Source organism: Amphibalanus amphitrite, unplaced genomic scaffold, assembly GCF_019059575.1.
Source record: "Amphibalanus amphitrite isolate SeventyFive unplaced genomic scaffold, NRLGWU_Aamphi_draft 000869F_arrow, whole genome shotgun sequence".
Lineage (NCBI taxonomy): Eukaryota > Metazoa > Arthropoda > Thecostraca > Balanomorpha > Balanidae > Amphibalanus > Amphibalanus amphitrite.
This window is the reverse complement of record NW_024882363.1, coordinates 174,523-201,728: the sequence shown is the minus strand read 5'-3', so window position 1 is coordinate 201,728 and position 27,206 is coordinate 174,523. Positions and strand designations below refer to the sequence as shown.

At 52.5% G+C, this 27,206-nt stretch overlaps 1 protein-coding gene across 2 annotated transcripts; it reads left to right on the top strand.

Moving 5' to 3' along the window:
• The first annotated feature begins 3,108 nt into the window (after positions 1-3,108).
• Positions 3,109-26,923, top strand: LOC122367420 (UDP-glucose 4-epimerase-like). 2 transcript variants are annotated; one of them, XM_043340474.1, is made up of 9 exons: positions 3,109-3,487; positions 7,347-7,499; positions 7,954-8,074; positions 11,958-12,071; positions 12,685-12,861; positions 13,721-13,901; positions 14,210-14,298; positions 15,755-15,947; positions 26,155-26,923. In XM_043340474.1, the coding sequence occupies exons 2-9, from the start codon at positions 7,378-7,380 to the stop codon at positions 26,346-26,348; spliced, it is 1,191 nt and encodes a 396-aa protein (XP_043196409.1). In that variant the 5' UTR covers positions 3,109-3,487; positions 7,347-7,377; the 3' UTR covers positions 26,349-26,923. The 2 variants fall into 2 exon arrangements, with proteins under 2 accessions (XP_043196409.1, XP_043196408.1); XM_043340473.1 differs by lacking the exon at positions 15,755-15,947 and adding an exon at positions 16,314-16,506 and having other exon boundaries at positions 3,330-3,487.
• Positions 26,924-27,206: the final 283 nt, after the last annotated feature.

Below are 27,206 nucleotides of genomic sequence, written 5' to 3'. Positions count from 1 at the left end.
CATTTTTGAAAATATTATTTTGAAATAAAGCTCCAAGTAATAAAAATATTGTAATAAAGTTGTTGAATAAATCGATACCATATCTAAAAACTTACTGAAAAATGATTTATTCATAGTAAAAATATAAGGTCGATGCGTTTTTACGTTGCTTTCCTGCAACTGCAGAGGGTTTTTAAATCGTCTATATCTTCAAAACCGGCCATTTCTTAGCATATTGCTGCTCTTTTTATCGCTAGAAAATTTGTTGGACTTTCCAATGACATCAATGGTTGAGCAATGTGTGTAGAGTGTCACCAACAATCTTCAAATGAAGTTAGTCATTTTTACGTTGTAAAGGAATGGAGTACCCCTTTCGAGCATCAGGGGTGACGTCACTCAGGATCTGTCTCTGATTGGTCGGCCGGGGAGTGACTGTACCTTCTATAGATGGCCTTGATAGATTGGATGACCAGGAACACGGTTCTGGCACTTATTTTTCATTAAACATCTTAGGCTTCCCATATTCCAAACACAAACTTTCAAATATGTGACGTCACAGCCCAAAATTACCTCCTTCCCCAGGCCACATTACTGTCATAAAGCTGATTCTTTTTACTCTGTAGGCACCACAACAAAGTTCAGACCAAGTTTTAAGCGATTTTTCAACGAACAAACCCATTTAAATCAGAATGACTAAACGAGGTGACGTCACACTAACGGTCGCTCCATGTTGAAGATAGGGCCTTGTACAAGGCCCATTTTCAAATGAAGGGAACGAATTCCTTCAACACCAAGAGGCCGCGGGGGTTGCAACCAAGATAGATAGTGGTTTCTGAACCTCGCCGCAAACTTGGCTATCTCAACTCAAACCCCATGTTAAAGGTGGGATAGTCCGGTTCGCGACTGAGACAAAAAACATTACTAGCTTATTACTGTGCAAGACTAAAGAACCAAAACGAGTTTATAAAGCATACCTATACCTATGTGCAATGTGGTCAGTGCATTGTGCATGCTGCTCTCAAAAGATTGTTTCTTTGCTACCTTTGGAATTTGGGTGAGTATAATACCTATGTGGTGTCCATCATTTTTAATCCATTAATCTAGTTGACGGGCTGGGCCGGCGGCTGGGCTTTAACACTTTTGCGATGAATGGGTCAATGGGTTCGGGCTGGGCCGGGCCGTGAACCCATGGGCCTGGGCCGGGCTGGACTGGGATTTTGCGGCCCGTGGCGAACACTGGCTTGAAGCTACTCCCAGTAAGGGGTGGATACTGGGTTGTAAAAGCACCACGTTCTTTCACAGTGTTACGATCGGGTCACCGCCCCGGGACTAGTTCAGCTCAATTAAACATTTTTAGGTAGTACAATAGGTGTCCCGTATGAAAGTAAATAGGTATAGCGTTATGCTCATTGCTCATGCATCTTCTTTGGGAATCCTCCGTTCATTGCGGTATTTTGGTCTTTTCTAGATGTAGTCTTTTTGTTTCGGTATAAAATCCTTTCGGTAGGACCATGGGACGATGGGACTGGGAGGATGGAGACACAGTAGGGATTATCCGTGGGATGACAGATATTAGGACGACTATCCGTGGGACGACAGATTGGTGAGTCGGCTGGGACTGCGTTCCATGGGACAAATCATGCCCATTGCCCCAGGTGCGCTACACGCATAAGTCGCCTTGGAAGGCTGGGTCAGGTGTGCTTTCATTGGAACCACCCTCTGACCTCTCGTTGACCTGGGTGAGGCGACCAGCAGCCCGAAATAACACTGAAATAGGTGGAAATCTGAGACTGGAAAAGACAGGGGATAAACGGTGAACTATACCTATGTAGTTAGATAGCCGGGCTATACATAATACATATTGTCCCGGCCGGAGCGTTGCGAGCTGAGAGGGCAGACTCGCACCTGCTGAGTGCAGGTGACTCTGTTAGGGCTAAATTGAACTGAGATGGCGCTGCTGGCGCCGTCTCTACCTTGTCCCAGGCGAGGGCCAATGGCGACCCACCGAACATATGTTGATGGGCTGCTTGCCGTAAGCAGGTAGGTTAAAATAGGAGCTCTGCGTTACGATTCTCGCCACTCCGAACTTATGTGGTAGGACGGGACTTTGCCGGCTGGTGTAGGACCGTGTCCGCTGCTACCGAACCAGAATGTGTCCGCAGGGCGCAGCTCTATCCGGGACATTTGTCCCACCTCTGTCGGACATGACAGTGTCCACTGTCAGAGAAGACTGAGGGAATCTTGTCCGCTGAGGGATCTGGGTCAGTGTCCCTTCTGGCTTACGAGCCACCACAAAGTCGTGTAATTATTTGGGCCCGGGTCAGTGTCCCTTAATTGGTCCGACTTATGACCTGTGAACGGTGCGACCTGTGATCCAATTTGTGTTTGGTTGTGTGTCCTAGGAAGAGTGCTCTTGCTGCTCATGGTCCTACCCATCTCTCCGGACTTCTGAGTCCGGCTCCATCATGTTAACTCGTCATAGATATAGAAGGTGGAAACTTCCTAAATCCTAGTTCCTACAACGAGTAACGACACATTCCTAGACTTATTAATCATAATCTGCAAACATTAAAGGGACCCTCCCACCTTAACATTAGATTTGAGTTGAGATAGCCAAAATGGGGTCCCTGGCTCACAATTACCGGTTTCGGCACTCACAACATCGAGAAATGCCTTAAATCGGAAATATTGAATTTCAAAATTGCAGCATTTTGATTCAGAGGGGCTAATGCTTAGGAATACCCCTCTGAATGTGTGACGTCAGCGCAAATATCTAACGATTTTTAAATGTTTGACTAAAACGTTTTGTAGCACGCGATGGTATATGCTATTTGCGCGCAACATCTGCCGCAAACGCCGCACTTCTAAAATAAAATCGCTAGAAACAGCGGAGATCCCAAAAAAGTAAACAAAAGTAAAAGTCTAATATCTTGAAAACCGGTGAATATTTTTCGGTGAAATTTGGTAGATATTTGTTTTCGCTCTTTCTGAACCGAGCGACATCACTTTCATGCCAATTCATAAACTTTTTTGAAGGTGGGAGGGTCCCTTTAAACGATCTGATATGGCTTTAAACATCCCACCGGTAGTGAAGTAACCTTGCCTTCCCTCTCTGTCATTCCAGCTCCCTGGAACCGCGATCAGCAGAACTCTGCTCTTGCCGACCCTCCTCGCCCCGTCCGGCCTTGGCAAGGCCATTCGCCACCGAACTCGTACCAGAACGACGCATCCATGGGCGATCCATGGGGTACGTCCGTACCCGGAGCTCGGACTCATGGCAACACACCATGGGCCGGCCGCACAGCGTACCGTCTGACGCTACCGCCTGCCACCGTGTCAGCCGCTAGAGGCGAGATTGCCGTGCCGACGGGCGGTGTGATCGCCCTTACGGCCCACGGAGCGCTGCGGGAGGGTGGGTGACGTCTGCGCCGTGAGCCGCCGCCGCCGAACCCAGCCGGTCGCCAGTCGGTGTCTGTCTGTCGTCTGGCTTGGTACGGCGCGAGGTCAGGTGAGTCTGAGAGGCGGGGCGACGGTGGGGGCTGTCCTCGTGCTATGAATTACCCAGGACGGTTTGGCCTTTCGAGGTGTCGTATTTTGTGAGCTGTGACTGGAGGTGTCGATTGGGACCTGATACTGTGATCAGGTTGTAAAGTTTGTGTCGGTAATGAGGGTAAGACGGCTGACCGCATTGTGCGTGTCAGCTGAACTAACGGAACCGTGGACTCGATTGCGTTCGGATGGCCACCAGACTGGGTCACGGGCGGGACACTTCTTCCCGCTTTAGAAAGTCGGGACAGGACTCTGTGCGTGGGACAGCTTGTCTTTCAGCATTCACCCATATGTCATAGCCATTCCTTCTCCGTTTCGCTTTGCATGTTCGTGCATCCGTACATCCGGCTTTCCTAATTGCGGCGATAATTTTATGAGCAGTATGGCGGGCTGTGCTTTTCATGACTAGCGTCGAGCTCTTACCGGGCGACTTTCCTGAAAAGATCGCCTTGAAGTCGACCGTATGTGCTCAGGTCGAGTCGTTCGTGTTTGTCGGCCATGAAACATCATTAGCTTTCGGCTAAATGCAAAGCACTTTATCAGTTTCCCGTCCCGTTTTCCCAACTCGATTGCGAGCAACCTTGTCGAGCGCCGGGTCCCAGGCGACCGTATTGGTATAACAGCACGGTAGCTGCTCGGCAGTCATCCGTGGCGCTCCGGCTTGTTTGTTTATTCGCACTGGCCAGCGGCTTGTTTGTTGATTCACGATGTCCTCACGCCTTCACTGCGGGTACGCTCCACTGGGCGCTGTCGAGGCTTCGTTACCCGCCACAGTTGCCGCCGAGAATGAGATTGGGGTTGGCACGGCACGACGTCATCCTGTCTGCTGCCCTGAGGCATTGTCTGTCCTGTCTGACATGCTCAGACACTGTCTGGTTTGTTGGCTGATGTCTGTTGTCCTCAGGCATTGTCAATATTGTCCGCTGTCTTCTGGCTCTGCAGAACAAACAGGCACATGACTTGTCCAGAACCCTTGTGGGACTTGGTACATATGCTTAGAGGCTAGGGCTATACCAGTCTATTATACCGTCAACAGCTGGCTGTTCGCCAAGTCTGTAATGTCAGCGAGACGGTTCTGTCATCCCGGTCTTTCCGTCGATGATCTGTGGGGTTGAAGCGACACACGGAACACCTGTCGTCTGTCGGCTGCGACGAATGAGTCGACGGAACCTCAGAACGGACACAATCAAAGGAAGGCCACAGCGCTAACGGCAACTGGCTGTCGAAGTAACTCCTACCTTCCTCTGGCCACCAAAGTCAAGGGCAGCTAAACGGTTCTTTTAAACCGTATTCATGCAAGCCGTGAAAGACGTGGTCCAAGCCGTATTCCTAGCTGAAAGGCTTAGACTTAGTCCGCTCATGAGCATAATCCTAACCAGATTATGCCGTCTCCTGAATGTATTGTTTGGCTCTGCAGTCGCCTTCGGCCGTCGTGACCGCAAATATTTAGGTATGCTGCATTCGTGAATCGTAGCAGCGGCTCGAAGTTAACACCTCAGATAATCCTTCCTTTGGGCCTCATAGTTTTTAAATAGGAATAATCCCGTTTATCCTGTGTTGTTTCCTAAGGAGTTTTATGGCTTCGTGAATGAACGCTCGTGCACTAGCCGTTTTGAGTTATTTTAGAATGTCCTACTAACCTGCCACTTGTCGGTCGTGGTACAGCTCGTTCCCAGGTTCTAAGCTCAAGACCCCTCCCTGCTATTTTACAGTTTTGCTCTGATCACATTTCACATGTCTTGTGTGCTGCCTCTCCGATTACCCCATGCTATTCGTCATCATCCATTGTTACCATCCTGTGTGTCAAGCGTTTGTCTATTCGAGGCCGCATTCCCCTTCCATCCCTCGCCCTACCTGCCCTGCATTCTCAGAGCTCGTTACCTTTCGTCTGACCCCACCTTCCTCTAACCCCTCCAGACACAGGGGTCCGCGAGTCCATCCGAATCAATGACTCACGTCGCTCGGAACTCAGACCCACCCGAGTCAGTCACACGCTCAGAGCGGCAGTCCGGCTGCCGAGGCAGGCCGGTCAACCTGTGACGAAACCCGTCCGCGTCCGCCGGTGACCTTCAGAACCTGCACGTGCAGCGGCACTGGCGCGGCGGCACCGCCCGGAAGTCGGCGGCTCCTCGTGGCAATGAACTTGGCCGGCGCCGGCCGCGGTGACCCCTCCCGCGGCGGCTGGAGTGGATCCTCCGAGGCGGGCGGTGGGAAGATGACTGGTGGTGTCTGATCAGCGGTGTTCGGATCGGTAGAGGCGCAGAACCGGTCCCGTTTCGCACGGCTCCGGTGCGGTCTCACGGTTGAGGTCATTGGAAGGCCCGCAGGCCGTATGGACTGAGGAGCCTGGTATGGCTGGTCCCTGACATTTGACCAGGAACGATTGAAATGTGAATTCTCCAGAGTGTAATCAACTGCCGGAATGGAGTGCCTTTATATGTGACGGTGTTGAAAAAGGCTGGATAGTGGTCACTGTTGTGACATTTGTGAAGTCTACTGCGCAGATCTTTCCAGTTCTTAGCATAATAGCGGTCAAATTCTCGGCCTCATTCGGTTGTATTCACTGGAGGGCCCGAGACAACCCAAGCCATTTGTTTTTCCCAATTAATGGACCATTTTGATGAACTTGTTTCGTCACAAGTTGACGAAACTGACTTAATCTTCCCCAAATCCCATATCTTCCCCACATCCCGTGGACACCGGACATCCACCCTTGACCAGTTAAATCGCCGCGGTGACCTTGCCACTGCCCTCATCTCCCACGGGCGCAGCCGTTCTGCCCCAGGGCACGCCGGAGACGCTCGCATTCCTCGGCTTTTAGCGCGGCGCCAGCTCTGATTGGCCGCGTCTGGCCGGTACCTGTTCAGTGGTTAGCAGAGTCTGAACACTCCGGTAGGTGACCGGACAGGTTCACGGTCGGTCACGGACGGGTCCCCTCCCCTCCCCTCCCCTCCCCTCCCCTCCCCCTCAGATGGACGACCTGGCATGGTCTTTGTTCCATAGAGATGCCTCGGGTGTGTCGTTTATGGGTAGGTGCCGTGAATGGCAGGTGTGTTGGTGATCGGGAGGGGAAAAACAACTGGGGGCTGGGGAAGATTTCACGACTTGATGAACGTTTGAAGGGGGAGGGAGACAATGGAGGTGAAAAAGGGAATCAACCTGGATGAAGAAGTCAAGTAGCCAAAAGGAGTAGTAAAGGAATCTTGGCCAAAAGTATCCTACGAACTTCTCGCCGCTTCCATATTTGATGCTCTGACATGTTCCCTTTTATCGTCAAGCTAGTTTAAAAGACTACCATAAGGTTAAAAAAGAAAACATTGTTACTATGTTGCCAGACTGACTGAACTGTGAACGGGTTTGTCACATTAAAAAATCAGCTCCGTGCACGAATACAGGACGTGCTAGGGACGATACATCCTCACTGTACCTGATTGTCGTGCTGCTTTGGTTGGAAGACCAACAATCAATATGTTGTGTTGCATTGCATGAATGCTAATTTCAGCATTTGCATATCACGTTGAAACGGCAGTGTGACCCAGACTGAGTTCGAAGGAGTTCCGCTTGCTGTTGAGGGTGCAATATGAGCAAAATAGGCTTATTTTGTGAAAAAATGCGCTTTTACTTCTTATACATAGAAAAGTTAACTTATACGTCGGAAAGTGTGATACCAAATAACTTATAACTTTAGCTCTAGGAAAGCTCAGGCTTTCGATGAAGCGTCAGCGTCTCTTTTTCATACAACCCATGCCTTTATTCGTATATGTTTGTGAATTTTATTATGCACCCCAACTAACCCAATTTCCGTTCGTCATCACCAGGTCAGCAGTTCACATCATCACCACAGCAGCGATGTCGGACAAGAAGTGCGTGTTTGTGACCGGCGGAGCAGGCTACATCGGCTCCCACTGCTGCGTCGAGCTGCTCAACGCCGGATATGATGTCATCGCCATCGACAACTTCGCCAACTCCAGGTGGGTTAGTATATGTTCACGGGCTAATGCTGCATAATCTTTCGCCAACCCCAGGTGGGCTAGAACACGATCACTGATTATAACTCTGGATAATTTTTACTATCTCGAGGTGGAGTGGGTTTGAACACGATCACTGGATAGGTCACTGGATAGGGCTTGCAACTTTTAAGCAAACGATATTTGAATTGAATTTATGTCTGAATGTATTGCATCGCTATTTTTCGACTCGTGTCATGGAAACATAAGCCACCCTGTTGCCCGTTTCCATCGCCCGTTCTTCAAGGAATCCTCATCGGTCCGGGAGGGTCGCGCTATCGCGTGGATTCTACCATGACGTCATCCCGGCTGTCTCCGCGAACACCTGCCGATGAAGTCAGTCTCCAGGTGGTGGCGGTGACGTCACCGGGACTGTAACCACCTGTCTGACCCCAACCCCCCCCCCCCCTCCCCCCAGGCACACCGACTCGGGAGAGGCGCCCTCCCTCAAGCGCGTGGAGGAGATCACGGGCAAGAAGCTGACCTTCTACCAGTGCGACCTCCTCGACATCAACCGGGTCGACGAGATCTTCAGCAAGGTATGTGAACGTGCCGCGTCTTCATCAACCTGTGGTCAGGTTAAAGCCTGCCGTTAGTTATACCTAGTAATGGTGCAGGTCAGGCGCCAGCTCAGCATCCATTGCGACAGATATAGGTCAAGATCACGAGCTTGCATGCTTATTTGGCACAGCCAAAAGGTAACCATGACACTGAAGCTGGTGTGTTGTGTAGAAAGTATTCCCATCTTACGATGCCATGCGTTAGTTGTTCGAAGACTCATGCTTAGGGCCATGAAGAATGAACATCTTTTTACTTGAGGCGGCATTTTGTGAATGACGCCTTGTTTATTGCGGCCTGTAAACGATGATGATATAATCTGACCCCAGTGTGACTCGCTAAGGTCGCCCCGATTGTAAAACACTCGCGCTCCCCGTGACCCTGGGCTCATGGTACGATCGTAGCTCGCCCTTTGTTCCCCTGGTTTTTGCGTGCGTAGTTTTGGCGTCATGCCGGCCCGGCGCCTGCACTGGTCGGGTTACTGTGCTGGGTTGGGGTGTTGTGTTTCATTTGCACCTCAGGCTCCACATAGCTTTGTTTAGAGCGCAGCAGACCGACCGGCGGGCCCCTCGCCCGACCTAGCAGAGGGGCTGCGGCTCTGGTGTTCCCTGTCGGACGGGCCAGTCCGCTGCCCCAGTTACTATCCCGAGCGGAGGGGAGTGGCAGGTGATGAAGCCACCATCGCCTGACCCAGACCGGGCCGGGCCTGACCGAGACGCTGACGAAATGCCCCGGGGCGGGGCGGGGTGGTTCGCGAGGAGTGTGATAGCGATTTCGACACGCGGCGCAGGTCGTAAAGATACCCGGGGCAGGTGTCAGGAGTCTGCCGGTCCCGTGTGGCGGAACAGTTGGAGCTCCCATCGACTGCTGGGCTGCTGATAGAATCTTGGTCAGGGTTCGATTGGGGTCTGTCACGTGACGACCGGGGGTTGTTGAATGAGGCGTTGGTGATTCGCGCATTCCCGTATCCCGTATTTGATTTCGCTGTTTGAACCGTCAATAGGTTACCTGCCGCCAAACTGTAATCGGTTGGTATCATATGTATGTGCTGCATTTTATCTATTGCAGCTGAAGTGCTCTGACTTGTTACGACGACATTGTATTTATATCAAGACCCTCCCGCTTACTAGAGATGTCAATTGGATACCAACTTTTTGGTATACCGATACCAAACCGATACCAACTTGGTATTTGGTATTTCGAGGCTAACACATTTGGTATTTTGTTGGTATAGTGAATCCTCGCTAAAGCAAAAGAGGCTGTGAATTTGGTAAAAAGTTGGTATTTCCCTGATATTCCAAGGTCGGTTCGTTTTCGGTATTTTCCCACAGTTCCTCTTGATATTTGGTTTGGTATCGGTATCACGATTTTCCGTAATTGACATCACTACCGCTTACCCACGCATCTTGCGCCCTAAACCTGATCCTCATTCTGCGAGTCCGGAACGAAATCACCTCTGGGCCCGAGTGGCAATTGCCTCGAAACGTGCCTCGAAACCGGTTTCCGTATTCTGTAGGCGTCGAGACGACACGGTTTTGCGTCCTTCTGACATAACTGTGTCAGGGGACGCGTCTGGCCGTCTGGCGGCCCGGCCCGGCGTGGACCGGTCCGGTCCACCCTGAACCGTCCGCCAGGCACACGCCGGCCCATTGAACGTGTACCGTTCGTGACCTCAGTGAGCCGCGCCGCGTCATGGGCCGCGCCGAGACCGGTCAGGTGTTGGTAGTGGGACACTGGGCTGGGAACTGGACGGATGGCTGGAAGCGTTCAAACGCTGATGAGATGCTGGGAGCCGAACACCGGGGCTGCCGAAAGTAAGGTGTTAGAGCTGAACACTGGGCCAGGCACCGTTCAAGTATCGAGTTCAGGTACCAATTAGATGCTTGTTAGGGGATTCTGGGTCGGTTGGCATGAGGACGCTAGGTGGCCGTTTACGGTCTCCCGAATGCGTCTCAGCGCAGCCACACCTTGTTTGTGGAATAAGAACACCTGTATGCGCACAATGCACAATTTACATACATGCGCCCTGTAGTAAAGCTGCCAATGCGATAGTTTTCAAGGTCAGCCATGGGGCGATTTGGGTACCAGATGCCCTTGAAAAGTTTAGCCTCTTACGGTGTTTAGAATGTTTGACGGTGAGATATTTGGTAAGCTGAGAGTGAGACATCGTGGTAACTGGTGCCCGCGGCGAGATCAGTCAGTTCATATTCAGTGGGGTGAATAACACCTCTGAATGTTTCGGAGCTCATATTTCATTCATGAGGTAATGGCCAAACCGGCTTCTTTGCGATAACTCGACCGTTGCTGAGTAAACTTCAGGGCCTCTGAGCATGATCGATCTCCATGTTAGGAGGTGAGAAATATCAGCGCTAACCAGCAGAAATGCTGGTAGCACGGGAAGCACGGCTAGGTAGCACTACCAGCCTTCGATCACTCGGCGATCACGTGATAGTCACCTGATCGGCTCGCCCCCCGCTCGTCCCTCACCAGTCACCACTGCTGAGGGCTGAGCAGGTACGGGATTCCCGTCCCTCCGGCGCCCGGTGGGCCGCCAGGCCGGTCAGTGCCACCGCTGTACCTTATTCAGGACCGCGGTGGCCGGTGTTTTTCTGCGGTAGTACCCCCGGGCGGGCTGTAATGATTGCCCTCCGCCGCCAGTGCAGTCGGTACCGGCACGGATGACCGTAACCGGGAGCAGGGTGAGAGCTCAGTGACCTGACTTTGTTCTCCAGGTGCGCAATGCCATCTCGCTGCTTCTATGCAATTTTACATAACTGGATAACCTGTCGACCAATGACCCCTTGTACCTCAACAGCATTCTCGGATATCTCAGAATGCGACGACTGCCTCTTCCTTCTGACAAACGTCGTTCGGTCGATTGCCTCACAGACGCCTTATGCCGCCTTATGTCGACATTTGGCCGAATTCCGATAGTCTATTAGTGAGGCTCGCTCGGCCCCCCGGGGACAATTAAAACATCGGCTGTTGAACTAACAATTGTGGGCGAGTTTACGCAACGACCGAAAGCCGACTGTGGGACCGTTTTCTGCGTACTTGTGCTAAAAATTAGGATAATTGCCAGAGTAAAAAGCAACAGCACGCAAAACAAGCTAGCTGTAATAGGTGTTCGGTTCGCAGCTGGACCTTGAGTTTAGGATAGCCGTACGAACCTCAAGGTGCCATTCATTGTTGCGCGTCCACGTTGTGCGGTCCGCAAACAAAATGTCGTGCGATTGGCACTGATCGGACGCGTTAAGCCGTCGGATTAGCGCCCCGGTGACATGCTGTCATGCCTTATCAGGGAAACATGGGCAGACTGTCCAATGTTCGTGCGGTCTCCACGTGTAGACTGCAGTCTCGGCTTGGTAGGATCTCATTCAAGGCTCGGCTTCTGCTCCCCTCGTACATACGAATCAATGCTGACTAGTGTTATTTAATCGCAATACATTCCTCTGGGGCTCATTTTATCCGTCAGACACAGGAATTCAACATCACTCGCCTCACTCGTGTAGAGGTGTGTGGGTACCGTAGCCTTGACCGACGCCCATTTGGTGACACCCACCGATCGGGGGGGGGGGGAGGGGGGGCTGTCACCACACAACACGTGTGTTAACTCTGTTCTGGTGTCGAAATACCAGCGGCGGTCACACAGTGCCAATGTCAAACTCGGCATATAGACACGGTGACAGCGATTCACTCTGCATGTGTAACTTATCTCGCCCGTCCCCGTGTTCACGATACGAAATGCCTACTTACCAATAGTCGACGAATTTTCACGGGGCACTTTAGTGTTACGTTCGTTGTCGCGCTGCTAGCTGGCTCCGTGTATGCTGAACCCCTACCCCTCCCTTCCCGTCTCCACAGCATCACATCGACTACGTGATCCACTTCGCGGCCATCAAGGCCGTCGGCGAGTCTATGCAGTTCCCGCTCAAGTACTACAAGAACAACGTCATCGGCACCATCAACCTGGTCGAAGTAAGTTATCAATGACGGAAGCAAGGCATTCTGGACTCAGCCAAACACTTCCAACACTTCAGTCAAACTTAAGCTTCGTAGATCTACTAAAATCGCTCGATTTGAAATGACTCAAATTCTCTTTCTGCGACCTTTTCACCGTTCCCTGTCGTAGCTTATGTTCGAGTTCCCATGTGGCCCAGTCCGGAACCCTGAGGCCTGTTGTTCCCATACGACCTCGGCCAAACACCTGTGCCGTTCTCGCGGTATGTCGCGGCGCGATGGTCCAAAAATGAGAATCATTCACAGCTGGGACCGCTCTTTTGTCGTTTACTTACCGCTTTCGATGTAATTCGTGCCTACATATCTGGTGTGACTTAAGGCGCTTCCGTATTGATTCTTACCGATAGATGTCAACCATTGACGAAGCACATCCGCCGAGTGTATCTGGATAACATTGCTTATTCCTGTTATTGAAAGTGACGTTAATTTTCACGATTCTACTCCAATGCGCACCAGCATGAAATGTCTGGAAGCAAAATGTTCTTTTAAGGTTCTGGGTATCTCATCACTTCCTTTAAACCCTCTGCGCTGCCCCTCACTCCAGCCGTTCTAACCCCCTTCTCCTCCACAGGTGATGAAGGAGCACAACGTGTACCAGATGGTGTTCTCCTCGTCGTGTTGTGTGTACGGAGACCCGGAGCACCTCCCCATTACCGAGGATCACCCGACCGGCAACGTGACCAACGTGTACGGCCGCACCAAGTACCTCATCGAGGAGATGCTCAAGGACCTCACACACGCCGAGCCGGTGAGGGGACGGGAGGGATGCTGGGGACGGGGGATGGAGAGAGGTACCGGAGGAAAGGAGGGGAGTGATGCGTGTTTGAAAATGACTGGTTGACTACAAAAGGACGCGCAACGAGAGGTGTTTGGGAGTGCTACTAAATGTAAGAAGAACATGGCTGACAAGGGACAATAGGGGACACTAAGGGTGGGGACCACTACTCACTAGAAGGGTATGCTGATTTACTGAGACACTGACGCAAAAGTCTGGTCTGGCTCCCCTGGTTGTTAGTGCCATGGTTGTGGATGTGGTAGGGAAGTTCTACGAGTCATTTGGTGGTTGTTTGGACATCCGTCGTGACTTGATGCGCCGCAGCTTTGTACCGGAAGTGTGAGCTTCCTGCCCATTTCAGCGATTACCAGCTCTGGCCGGTCCAATCTGTATAGCCGGTCCGGGCGGGACAGACTTCCGCTGCAGCTGTTGGGTCCGTGTCACGGTCTCACAGTCTCTGAGATTGTGGTGGCCTTGTATCTCAGTTCCGCTTATTTACATCTGACGCGCATGAGTCTAGTGTGTCATATTTTGCTATAGTTTCGTGAAATATGTGACTGACTGCGTACTGCGTAATGCGTCTCATGAGTTTTTGAGGTCCCCCAACACTGATTTCGAGGTCACCCGACTCACCCCACACTCTTTGTTTGAAACTGCATTGGGACTTTTTTCATCGCGATTCCAAAATGATTTCGTGAGTGCAGACTGCACGCCATGTGTAACACGATTTCCAACTACCGGCACAAGCCAGTGGCCGTTAGCCTATCGTGAAGAATCTTGCGTTACCCCTCCCCTGCTCATCTAACACCCACCCCTTGTGTTTCCCTCGCAGAGGTGGAACATTATCTCTCTGCGGTACTTCAACCCGGTGGGCGCCCACCCGTCCGGCCGGATCGGCGAGGACCCCACCAAGAACTTCAGCAACCTGATGCCGTACATTGCCCAGGTGGCGCTCGGAAACAAGCCGCACGTGGAGGTGTTTGGCGGGGACTACAACACGCCGGACGGCACAGGTGCGAGGGAATAACTCGAAACGCTCCGTTTGAAGACAACGATAACAATTCAGTCATCACGGTATTGCTGCAAACAGACCTATCACTAGGGGATAACCGATAACTCGACCTATCTCGACGGAGTAGTTTCAACGCCAAATTTGTTTGCCTTATTGGCCAAGAGATGCTTCTCTTTTGGACGAGTCTTCTCTCGCTCAGGCGTCCGAGACTGCGAGTCTTCTCTCGCTCAGGTGTCCGAGGCTGCGCGTGTCCTCTCATTTGGACCGGCCTCCTCTCACAGCCCTCACCTCCGCGCTCTATCACCTCAGGTGTCCGAGACTACATCCACATCATGGACCTGGCGTCGGGTCACGTGGCCGCGCTTAGCCGTCTCAGCCAGGAGCACTTCCGGTACAAGGTGAGGCGACAGGACGCGACAGTCGCGTGACTAGGTGACCTGAGACAGTGACGTTAGGCTGTGACGTAACATTAGATGTCACTCGTGGCCTGTGACTTGTGACCTGACCAGTGACCTGTGAGTGACAGTGACTTCGTGTGGCCGTGACCAATAACTGTGACGGTGGTGACCCGTGACCAAACTGTGGCGGTGTGTCGACTCTGTGACGTTTGCATGATGGTAGGTGACGGACGGTATGCCTGGAGATGGAATGAACTTGCCTGACTTCAGACATGACGTCTTAGTTTATTTTATTCCCTCCTCGCTTTTACTGACTGACTCTTTTAGTTACGTCTTTCCCTTGCTTCATTTTTCGATCTGTCTTTTTTTTCTACTGGTGACTGAGACTTTGCGTACGACTTATTTTCTCTGACTTCTTGTGTTGGTTGACTTATTTCGTCTCGACTTTTTTCGTGACTAGACTGACACATTGAGTGCCTTTTTGAGTTCTTTGTCTCGTTTTGTAGTGATGCATTCAAAACGGATTGATTGGATTTGCTTATTTTAATTTAATGCATCATGAAAAAACATAAGTATTGATTTGCGTGAGTAAATTTGATCCTTTTTTAACGGTAATGGTATATAGCGTTTATAAACGTTGTTTTGAACATGCCTTGGTGTGATGAGTCACCTACCGTCATATTCCATTTTCCTACAACAAAACATCTTCCCTCGCTTTTACGAGCATTCTGGCAACTTTCCTGTTCTATCTGAATGGCTGTCGATGCTTCTCTTTCTCCGCTGCTCCGGTGAAGGTAGTTGTTGTCCTTAGTTGTACTGTTATAGTGTCTGATGACCCAAACAACTCCAAAGACAGGCGCTCGGGGGTTCTGGCACTAACCGTTTACCGGTGTTGGTTTTAGTTCTCATGTACAGCGATAGTTTCGCTGCTGTCTTTGTATCACAATGTGGGTGATGGTGTGAGGTTTTAGTTGAGCTCTGTAAAGGCCCTGAGGTCGGGTTTTTGGTGGTTGCTGCATGTCATATGTATCATAATTCGTGAACCGTTGTTCAGTTGTTCAAATGGGGACAGAACTTAATCTGTTTTATGTTTATTTAATATGTGTCGGATACTTTTAAAAGAATATTCGTTATGTAACTAATTCAATTTTATCAAAGTCTTCTCGGAGGATTATCAATTAGCTGATCTGCTTCGTAGTTTATCGATTGAATGTTAGCAGAACTTCGAATGGTTATATCGGACTGTCATATGTAAATCAACGCTCAAACTGAATTGCTGGTTAGAATAATTCGGCTAGCTCGCCATATAAGCCAACTTTGTACGATACGGGTGGTGATGTGTCCGCCTTGTCCCGCTGCGGTTCGCTGCCCGGCGGCCGAGGTCCTTTCCCCGGCCCTGGTTGCCGGCGCCGCCGCCTGAGCCGCGTTGGCACCCGCCTGACGCCTCTGTCGGCAGCCGCTTAACCTGGGCCTGGGCAGAGGGCTCAGCGTCCTAGAGCTGCTCGCGCACTGGGAGCGGGTGACGGGCACGCGCGTGCCCCACCGGATGGCGCCGCGGCGCTATGGTGACGTGCCGACGCTCGTGTGTGACGGCTCCCGCGGCCAGCGCGAGCTCAGCTGGACGCCCCGCTACGACATCGACGACATGTGTGAGTAGGGGGAGGTCAGAGCGGGCAGGGCCGCCTCCGCCGCCTGTGGGTGTCGACCGTCTGGTGGTAGATGCATGACGCTCTCGGGTTCTGGCTTTCCCTTGCTCCGCATCTGGATTTGGTTCTGGCTTCTGGCTACTTCCAACCTCGCTTGGGCTCTTCGTCGTCTAACCGAATTATTTCTGCAGCCTTGCTCTACCAATCCTCCCCTCCAAACCACCTCACCAGGCCGTCACCTTTTCACTTCACCGCCTCCTCACCTGCTGCTACCTTCCACCCCTCACACCCGCACCTCACGCCTGCTTCCGCCCCCTGGTCCCTTTCCTCTCCCTCCACTCCTTCGTAACGCTCCACACCATGTTACAGACGTACAACCTTGGCACGGGCGAGGGTGTTTCCGTCAAACAGCTGGCGGCCATGTTTGAGCGCGTCACCGGCCGGCCGGTGCCGTGTGCCATCCGACCGCGCCGCGCCGGAGACATTGTCAGTATGTTTGCCAACGCCACTCTGGCCAGAGAGGAGCTCGGCTGGACGGCCAAACGCACTCTGGAGGATATGTGTGAGTAGTGGTGGGGTGGGGCAGGGAGGTGAAAGTTGGAGACGAAAAGACGAATGTTTGGTTTTGTTGCGAAGAGTATCTGGTGGGAAGAACGGGAGAAGGGCGGCATGTAACATCTTACAGCTTTGTGAAGCCAGAAGCTAGCTTACGGAAAGCTGTTGGTGAGTTTTAAGATGTGTGGGCTTCGGTGGCGGGATCAAGGTTTAGGGCAGAGATTGGAAGCCGGATAGGATCACTGAGGCGACTAGTTAGTGGCGCTGAATAGCGGTCTTCGATTATGTCGATGTTTATGACCACTCCAATGGGACGGATGCAGCGGACAATAAATGCAGCAGCTGCCGAGTGCTGACTTAGGTCGACCAATGTGAGACATGAGTGAACCAGTGTCCAGCTCCAGATGCCAGCCCTCAACTCTCTAAATAATTGGCCCAAGTTCATTGATGGCAGGAAATGTCTGTCAGTGACACTAGGATAAGGGTTTCCGTATCTGTACACCAGATATATCCACACCTTCAGTCAGATTGTTGCGGGATGACTCACGAGCAGCCTAGGATGACTATTCACTATTCAGGGCATGTGTAGCGTCACGAATCGTCAGTGTCGTGCCTTCTTGTGGTTGATGCGTCGCGTTTGTGGGTCCTTGGGTTATCATGCGCACATGGACTTATAATATGGCAAGATAGCTCATGCATTATCTTTCTGTGTGCGGCATCGTGCGAAACAATTATTACGGAGCGAGCGAAGCGAGCGTAGTCTTTCCTTATGCGTGGTTCACACCGGATCCGTAATGACGCCGTAACCGTTACGGACGTAATGAGCTAGAGATTTCTCAAGATTCCCCAAGCATTGTGACTTTTGTAGACGAAGTTGAAATGTGGCAACCAGTCGCCGTAAACTGGCAGCGTCCACCGTACTCGTTACGGAACGTAACAGAAGTTGGGAAAATTGAACTTTTCGGCTCGACCGGCCGCCGTAATGACTTTTATCGACATGTATCTCCAAAACGGTTTGACTGTTTGATGAGCGGTCTTCTTTGGGGAGGGGCTGCATCCTTTCTACCCTGAACTGTGCTATTGATATCACTCATTAGTGCCTGTTACAGCACGTGTCACGTGCGACGAGAGAGGTTCCAAAAGAGCTCGTCATACCATAACTCGGGAACGGCTGAATGGAAACGGTTCAATATTTGTTTGTTGTTTTGGCTGGGTGCACACTACACATCCCGTGACCTTAGGACGATTTCGAATTGCCTCAGCGCGTGCGCACGTGCGCACCCCTTTTTAACATCTCGGGATTGGCTGTGCCAATCGCGCCCATATTTGGTATGCTGAATGACATCATGTTTATATGCAAATTGCACAGGTTGACAAAAGCATTGATCTGCACGTGCGCACGTGCGTGCCCCTTTTTCATATCTGGGGATCGGCTGGGCCGATCGCGTTCATATTTGGTGTGCTGAATGACACCATGTACATATGAAGATTGAACAGATCGACAAAGGCATTGGTCTGCACGTGCGCGCGTGCGTACCCCTTTTTGGCATCTTGGGATCGGCTGGGCCGATAGCGCTCATATTAAGTATGCTGAATGACACCAAGTTTATTTGCAGATTGCACAGGTCAGCAAAAGCATTGATCTGCACGTGCGCACGTGCGCACCCCTTTTTCATATCTGGGGATCGGCTGGGCCGAAAGTGCTTATATCAAGTATGCTGAATGATAACATGCTTATTGCTTATATGTAGAATTCACAAGTCGGCAAAGGTATTGATCGGCACGTGCGCACGTGCGCACCCCTTTTTCATATCTCGGGATCGGCTGGGCCGATAGCGCTCACATTGGGACTTTGGTATGCTGAATGACACCACGCATATAAAGTATGCAGATTGCAAAGGTCAGCGAGAGTATTGGTCGGCACATGCGCACGTGCCCACCCCTTCTCACATGTTGCGATTGATTGGGCTGGTCTGGGTAGCGGGTAGCGGTCTGCTCGTGTGCAAGTGCGCAGGGGTGGAGCTTCCTATTCACTTGGTGGGGCGCCTGCCCCACCAACTTGCCATTTTGCCCCACCAATAAGCGTTTTGCCCCACCAACTTAAGCCGATTTGCAGGACTTTACTGCTTAGCATACCTATGTTTTTCGCATTGAGGAGCTTTGAAATGTCTGTGTAATGCAAAATATTATCTCTGTAATGAAAAGAATTGATTCATTGTTGAATTTTATCTAACTTAACAATCGGACATTGTAGGTTTGACAACTTTTTGCCCCACCAACTTTCCTGGAAAAGCTCCACCCATGCAAGTGCGGACCTTCCTACTTGAAAAAAAATCGTATCAACTCGCCGACTGATTTTTAGGCATTATTTCATGTAGGTATGCCTTCAGTATGTCACAACCTACTTTGTATCTCTTGAGTGACGTACATGAAATTCATGTTCCGTAATTACATTTCACTCGTTTATTTAAAGATAAAATTTCCTTCGTAGGCCTAGCCTAGCCCTAATCATGTGGGTATGTTACAGGTCAAGTTCAAAGTCCACAAAATAAATTCCAATAGGTACATAGATTCTCGTGCCACGTCTTTTATGCAGTTCTGAGTCAACTTCGCTGCCCATATTGCCCCTGCTAGACTTGATGCTTGGACGGACACTGCACCGCCTCTTCGCAAGCCAATTGAGCAAACTGTACGATGCGTACGTTGATCTTGCCCATGGATAGCAGTGATTCACGAGTGTAGAAAATGAACTTCAGCGTTGACCAGCATGGGCATATTTTCTTGTTTATGCCAAAAAAGGATAAAAGATTCTCTATAGTATCATGCCCACAATTGTAGTTAATTAACAATGATATGCCTCCATACAATTATAAACCACTATGCAAAAGTGATAGGAATAAATTTAAAAAGAAGAGAGCAAAACCAATAAAAATTATGACGCACCGATATTAAGAAACAGCTCTTAGCTTTAGCCCATTTTTCGATTGTTTATAAGCAAAACAGTTTTGGCGCACTTGATTCGAAGGACGGCGCTCAACATGGCAATTCCCGGTGCACACCGAATCCGTAACGAATACGGCGTTACGTCGCCAAAAAATTGAACTACGCATGCGCGTTGCATTGTGCCCTCCACTTTCAAGATATTATTTAATCGCCGACGTATTCATTACGGCACGTAACGGTCATTACGGATCCGGTGTGAACCACGCATTAGATTAACGGAAATTTCTGAGTATGAGCGGCCGGCCGGCCGGCCGTGGTCACGCTTTTGCGAGGCTTATATCTCAGCAACCACTTGACCGATTTACACGCGGTAATTTTTGTAGGGTAGCTTCATTCCTTCTACCAAGTATTGGACTATTCCCGATGCATGTGGGTGACCCCTTATGCACGTGCCACGTGCAAAACGAAGAGGTGTCATTTTTGTAATTGTTGCAATATCTCGGTAACTACTTGGCCGATTGCGCTGAAAGTTGGCATGTAGGTAGGCACCCACTAGGCACTGCATATACATGTGCCAGAGTTGGGGTGCTGCTGCACGTGCGCACGTGCAGGGGTCGTTTCCAGATCTCGAGAACGGCTGGACCGATTGCGCTCAAATTTGGTACACGGTTAGGGACCGGTTAGTAGGGTGCCGTGCACAAGTCAGTTGGGACCCATTTTGCACGTGCGCACGTGCAGGGTGCCGCTTCCAGATCTCGAGAACGGCTGGGCCGATTGTGCCCAAATTTGGCACATCGCTAGAGACCAGTTAGTAGGGTGCCGTGCACAAGTCAGTTGGAGGTACCCCCTCGCAATTTCGCACGTGCAAGGCCCACCCTCTCGCTCGCTCCGTTAGTCGCCCCAAAAGGCGTTATACTGGTGTACTGTAGCAAGTAGCAACCGCACGTATTGCACTGCACGTCACGTTATGTTTGTGACTGTTCAATGTTATATCATATCAGCACGGCTGGGCTATGACATGACAATGGGTAGCGTATTGCCGATGACCGATTCGATGATGCTCGCTGGTCAACCATAACAGGTAGGTATTTATATGGCTTTTCAGGCTTCATGTCTCCGTATTGAGTAGAACGTGACCGTTTTGTGTCATTTATCGACTTCACGTGACGCCGCGTTCAACGTTCGAGCTCAGGTAGCAGCTGAGGTGATTGACCCCGCTCACCCCTCCCGCCGACACAGTGTAGCCCCTGCATGTACCGCCGGTCACCGCTAGGCGCGTTTACTTCCACCGGTCACCGCTAGATGCTGTGAACCGCTAGTTATAGTTTTTCTCATAGGTGTCGCTTTTACCAGTCTCTAAATTGCTAAAGCCTTTGATTAAGTTGTGCGCCCCCCTTTTTAACGTTCCGTTCGCTTAAACTGCTGTATTGTTTGGACAATTGTATTGGCAATGTGTATATTAAAAACCATATGTATTCGTTTATTACATTCGATGTTCTCGCCAACATGTGTGCAATACTAGATAACTAAGTTCGTATGTAAAACTATATATGTCTCGATTTTGTGGCGAAATACAAGAGATATCTGTATCTTACAGTGTTTCTACTGGCTACACCAGCCAGATTGGTGACCCCGCGTTCTACGCACCATGGGATCGCTATCCCCTCGTGTTCCCAGACACACCGACACTGGCCTGCACCCTGAGCTATCTCCTCCAGCTCTCTTTGTGTAGGAAGGAAGTGGCGGATGGTGTGTCTCCACGAGGATCCTTCTATTGTGCTGTGTGGAACTGGACAACGCCGACTACTACTGCTGCACTACGGACCAGCTACTTCATCGGCTCATCTTACCGAACGGCTACCTCTGCAGCTGCACCGCAGCACCTGCCGATCGCCGGATCGCCGTCGCCGCCACCGATCTTCCCGACCATTGCTCTCGGCAGCCATGGACCAGAAGACCCAGCCTGCCGGCGCCGGTGCAGCCGCCGGAGCCGGTGCAGCCGCCGGCGCCGGTGCAGCCGCCGCCGCCGCCTCGCATGCCGCTGCTGCTGCTGCTGCCGCTGCCGCCCAACCGGACTACCTCCGCGTGGCGACCGCGCCACGCAGCCACGTCGCGCCGCCGCGCTTCTTCGAGGAGGACCCCGTGATCTGGCTCGTCCAGCTCGACCTCTTCTTCTCTCAGGCAGCTGTGGACGATGAGCTCAGCCGCTTCCGGATCGCCGCTACTCTCCTTCCTGGCCACCTCCTGCGCGACTTCACTGACATCCTCCGCAACCCTCCTCCAGACCGACCTTACACCATCCTTTCCGACGCCATCCGTCAGCGGTTCGGCAAATCAGTCGAACAGCGTCTTCGCCGCCTGCTCTCTGGCCAACAACTCGGCGACAGACGTCCTTCCCAATTCCTTCGGCATCTCCTGGACCTTGCTGAAGCTGAAGGCTCACAAGATTCCCCGCTCATCCGCCAGATCTTCCTCAATGCACTTCCGCCTCGGACTCAGCCCTTCCTCCAGTGCCTGCCGCCTGGGACGGACCTTGCGACCATCGCTAGCACTGCCGACCGACTCCTGGAGCTTCCGCAGCAGTCGGACGTCGCTGCACCTACCTCAGGCCTTCTCGCCGCGGTATCGACTTCTGCGCCTGCTGCAGCCTCACCTGCTGCTCCTGCAGGACCCTTCCACCTCCAAGACCTGATGAGCCAGCTGCTGACTGGTATCACGGCCCTCACAACATCAGTCGCCACCCTGGTGGACGAGACGCGCCGCCGAGAGAGGTCTGCATCCCGTGCCCCCGGCCGCGCTCGCCACCGTCCACCACGCGACCTGTCTGCTGCTGCCCGGTCACCCAGCCCTGCAACCAACACGTCTACCGGCGCTGGTGCTTCCTTCTGCTGGTACCACCACAAGTTCGGTACCAACGCGCGCTCATGTCAGTCACCGTGCTCGTGGTCTGCAACCGCAACTCAGACCTCGGGAAACCAGCAGTAGGACAGGTGACACAGACGTCTGCACCTGCCCTGCTCAACCCTGACGTCCCTCCAGCCAGCGGCCTTCTGAGACTCAAGGACAACAACACTGGCATCACCTTCCTCATCGACACTGGAGCTGAGTACAGTGTTCTTCCAGCGACACCCACCGATCGTGCTCGCGGAACCAACGGACTGGATCTGCAAGCAGCCAACAACAGCAGCATCCAGACCTATGGTCAGCGCATGCTCACGCTTTCTCTCGGCCTCAGAAGAGATTTCAACTGGATCTTCATCATCGCGGACGTCTCTCATCCTCTCCTAGGAGCCGACTTCCTCTCCTCGTATGATCTCCTCGTCGACACCAAGAGAGGCCGTCTCATCGACCACCTAACTAGGTTGTCTTCACCTGCTTCCCACTCTTCAGTGCCATCCACCGGACTGACAGCCGTCGTCGGAACCGACAACCCAGCATTCCTTACCCTCCTTCGAGAATTCCCCAGCCTCACCCAGCCGTCACATCATCCGGAGCCACAGCACTCAGTCCGACATCACATCGAGACTACCGGCCCTCCGGTCTTCTGCCGCCCACGCCGTCTGGATCCAGCTCGACTCGCCACTGCCAAGGCAGAGTTCCAGCGCCTCCTCAGTCTCGGAGTCATCCGACCCAGCAGCAGTCGGTATGCATCACCGCTGCACATGGTGCCCAAGTCGTCTGGAGATTGGAGACCCTGTGGTGATTACCGTGCACTGAACCGCATCACAGTGCCTGACCGGTACCCACTACCACATCTTCACGACTTCACTGCCTGCCTCGCTGGGACATCGATCTACTCTCGGCTCGACCTCGTCAGGGCCTTCAACCAGATACCGATGGCCCCAGAAGACATCGCCAAGACAGCGATCACAACGCCCTTCGGCGCCTTCGAGTTCCTCCGTATGCCGTACGGTCTCCGGAACTGCGCTCAGACCTTCCAAAGGTTCATGGATCACATCCTCCGTGGCCTAGACTTCGCCTTCGTCTATGTGGACGACATCCTCATCGCCAGCAGCAGCATCTCGGAACACCTGTCACACCTCCGAGAGGTCTTCAGCCGTCTTTCCCGCAACGGTGTGCTCCTCAACCCATCGAAGTGCGCCTTCGGCATGGAAAGCATCTCCTACCTCGGCCACCAGATCTCCAGCGGGGGCATCACTCCTCTCGACGATCGAGTCAGCGCGATCAAGAACTTCGACCGTCCAGAGTCAAAGAAGAGCCTCAAGAAGTTCCTGGGGATGATCAACTTCTATCACCGCTTCACCCCACACGCTGCTGCTCTTCTGGCACCTCTCCACGGCCTGACTGCCGCAGACGACCGAGCTGCTTCAGTCACGTGGACCCCAGAGGCAGACGCCGCCTTCTCTGCAGCCAAAGCCGCCCTCGCTGACGTCACCCAGCTCGCTCATCCCGTCAAAGATGCAGCTCTGAGCCTCAGCACTGACGCCAGCAGCACGGCAGCCGGCGCCGTGCTCCACCAGCGAGTTGGTGGTTCTCTTCAGCCTCTCGCCTTCTTCTCGCGCAAGTTCACGCCCACCCAACGCCGCTACAGCACCTTTGGACGGGAATTGCTCGCCATGTACCTCGCCGTGCGACATTTCCTGCCCTATCTGGAAGGACGCGACTTCGAGATCCTCACGGACCACAAGCCGCTCGTCTTTGCTCTCAAGGCCAACGGCAACGCCAACCATTCTCTCCGTGAACAACGTCACATGGACCTGATTCTGCAGCACACCAGCAAGATCGGACATGTTCCTGGACACCTCAACCCGGTAGCTGACGCCATCTCACGGATCAGCTCAGTGTCTGCGCCAGCTTCTGCCGCAGCTACACCTTCACCCGGCCTTCTGAGCTTGGCCGACATCGCCCTACACCAAGCCAACGATCCTGACCTGCCGAAGCTGCAACAATCCTCATCTCTGATCATCCGTGACTTCCCAGTCCCTGATCATCCGCATCTACGTCTCTGGTGCGACACCTCAACGGCCACACCTAGACCTGTAGTCCCAGCCAGACTCCGCCCTTCCATCATCAAGAGCTTCCACGACTTGTCTCATCCTGGCATCAACGCTACGCGTCATCTCATCTCATCGAGGTTCATCTGGCCCCACATCAACGCGGACATCCGTGCCTTCGTCCGGAGCTGTCAGCACTGTCAGCGTGCCAAGATCCAGCGCCACACGAAGCCACCCATGGGTAGCTTCCAGCCACCTGACTCTCGCTTCCTGCACATCCACATCGACCTTGTCGGACCACTTCCTCCGTCCCATGGCAACTCCTATCTCCTGACTGTCGTCGACCGCTTCACCCGATGGCCCGAGGCAATTCCTCTGCCCACCATGGACGCCGTCACGGTGGCTCGGCATCTCGTCAGCGGCTGGATCGCCCGCTTCGGAGTACCCGAACTCATCACCACCGACAGAGGATCCCAGTTCGAGTCCCGCCTCTGGACAGAAGTCTCCAAGCTTCTCGGCACCTCTCGGATCCGGACCTGTGCCTACCACCCAGAAGCAAACGGGATGGTAGAGCGCTTCCACCGCCAACTGAAGTCAGCTCTGCGGACCGATGACGACGCCGTCTCCTGGTCGGAACGACTTCCTCTGGTGCTACTCGGAGTGCGCACGACCCTCAAGGAGGATCTCGGATGCACCGCTGCAGACCTAGTCTATGGTTGCAGTCTCCGACTTCCTGGTGACTTCCTCTCCCCCATGTCGTCGGACACTTCTTCTGATCCGGCTTCCCTAGCCTCTCGTCTCCGTGCCGCCATGTCGGAGCTCCGTCCAACTCCTCCTCGTCCTGGCTCCCGCCAAATCTTCATCTCTCAAGACATGCAAACCTACTCCCACGTCTTCATCCGACGCGATTCGCATCGCTCTCCTTTCCAATACGTCTATGACGGTCCTTATCGTGTCCTTTCCCGCGACCAGCACACCGTCACCATCGACCGTCTCGGGCGACGCGACACCGTCACCCTGGCTCGGTGTAAACCGGCCTTCACGGACAACATGCCTGCCGCAACGCCGCCTGCAGCACCGGACGTCCTGGTGAACGACACGCCTACTACAGCGACAGACAGCTCGGTGGACCGCCCGCCTGCTGCATCGCCTGCACCCAGCCGCTCAGGTGCCCCCGGCGGCTCTCGCCCGGCTCGCCGCGTGCCGCCGGACCCGCCGCTTGCTTCGCCACCCCCTCTCCGCCGTTCGTCGCGTACTCGCCGCCAAACTTCTTTTTATGGTGTTTAACTAGGGCGGGGGAGTGATGTAGCCCCTGCATGTACCGCCGGTCACCGCTAGGCGCGTTTACTTCCACCGGTCACCGCTAGATGCTGTGAACCGCTAGTTATAGTTTTTCTCATAGGTGTCGCTTTTACCAGTCTCTAAATTGCTAAAGCCTTTGATTAAGTTGTGCGCCCCCCTTTTTAACGTTCCGTTCGCTTAAACTGCTGTATTGTTTGGACAATTGTATTGGCAATGTGTATATTAAAAACCATATGTATTCGTTTATTACATTCGATGTTCTCGCCAACATGTGTGCAATACTAGATAACTAAGTTCGTATGTAAAACTATATATGTCTCGATTTTGTGGCGAAATACAAGAGATATCTGTATCTTACAGTGTTTCTACTGGCTACACCAGCCAGAACAGCTCGTTCCCTTTACCTGTTACCCGACTCCCTGCACCCTCCCTGACGCCCCCTCCCCCTCCCCCAGGCCGTGACATGTGGCGGTGGCAGACCCAGAACCCGCGCGGCTACCAGGACGACTGTGACTCCCCGGCCACAAACGGAGCGCTGCCCGCCTCCAAACTGGCCAACGGCGCCGGCCTGACCAACGGAGCCACCAACGGAGCCACCAACGGAGTATCCACCGCCAACGGAGTGTCCAACGGAGCAAACGGCCACTGAGGAGCGAAACGGCGCAGCTCGAAAAGGGTGGTTTATCATATAAGTCCCTACCCAAAGCTGGCGATGCTCGCACTGATTCTCGGTCCGAGTTGGCGGTCTCGGTTGGCAATTTTCGCTCCGAGTTTGCAGTGTTCCGATGCTGTTTTCGAGCCGAAGTTACGGGCGAGGGAGGATATCTCGCACCCATGTGTGTAGCAGTATTGTGGACCACAGAATGGAGCGAGGTGTCGACTGTAGGTCGTCCCTGGTAGTTTGTTGTCTTCCAAGATCGGCTCGGCGGCAGCGCGCGCCTGGACCAACATTACCCCAGATTGTGGGGATATAGATTAGTTTTGTTTGCTCGTTTGTCTTGAGTGGTTGTGATTTCTTGATTTTCGATATATTTTCATATCTGTTGATAGATATTTACATATTCATATATTTAATCAGCTGCCGTTGTAATTTATTTATTTCAATGTCGATATTCTTTGATCTACCCCCTTTTGTTAAAAAGCAAACATCATTGCATATCAGTTTTGATGCACCACACCGTATTGATCATTGAGAAAATGTTTAATAAATTTCACGCTGATTGATAGAGTCCTTTCGGCAGTGGTCTTTCAACACCGATCCGGTTTCGTATTTGGATTGAGATGACGCGTCTCGACCCATTTAGCTCCGGCTGCTGGTCAGTCCCGTTAGGATTCTGTTAGAGCCGCCGATAGCCTGCGATCGCGGGACTATGCCTGATGTCGAGATATCAGCCAGATACCTGCTGTGATTTGAAAACCAGTTTTACGCCGTGGCGAGGCCGGCACGGTTAGCTGCAGACCGGGTGAGGCGGCGGACTCGAGGAACCGTGGAGGTTCATTTCCCGTC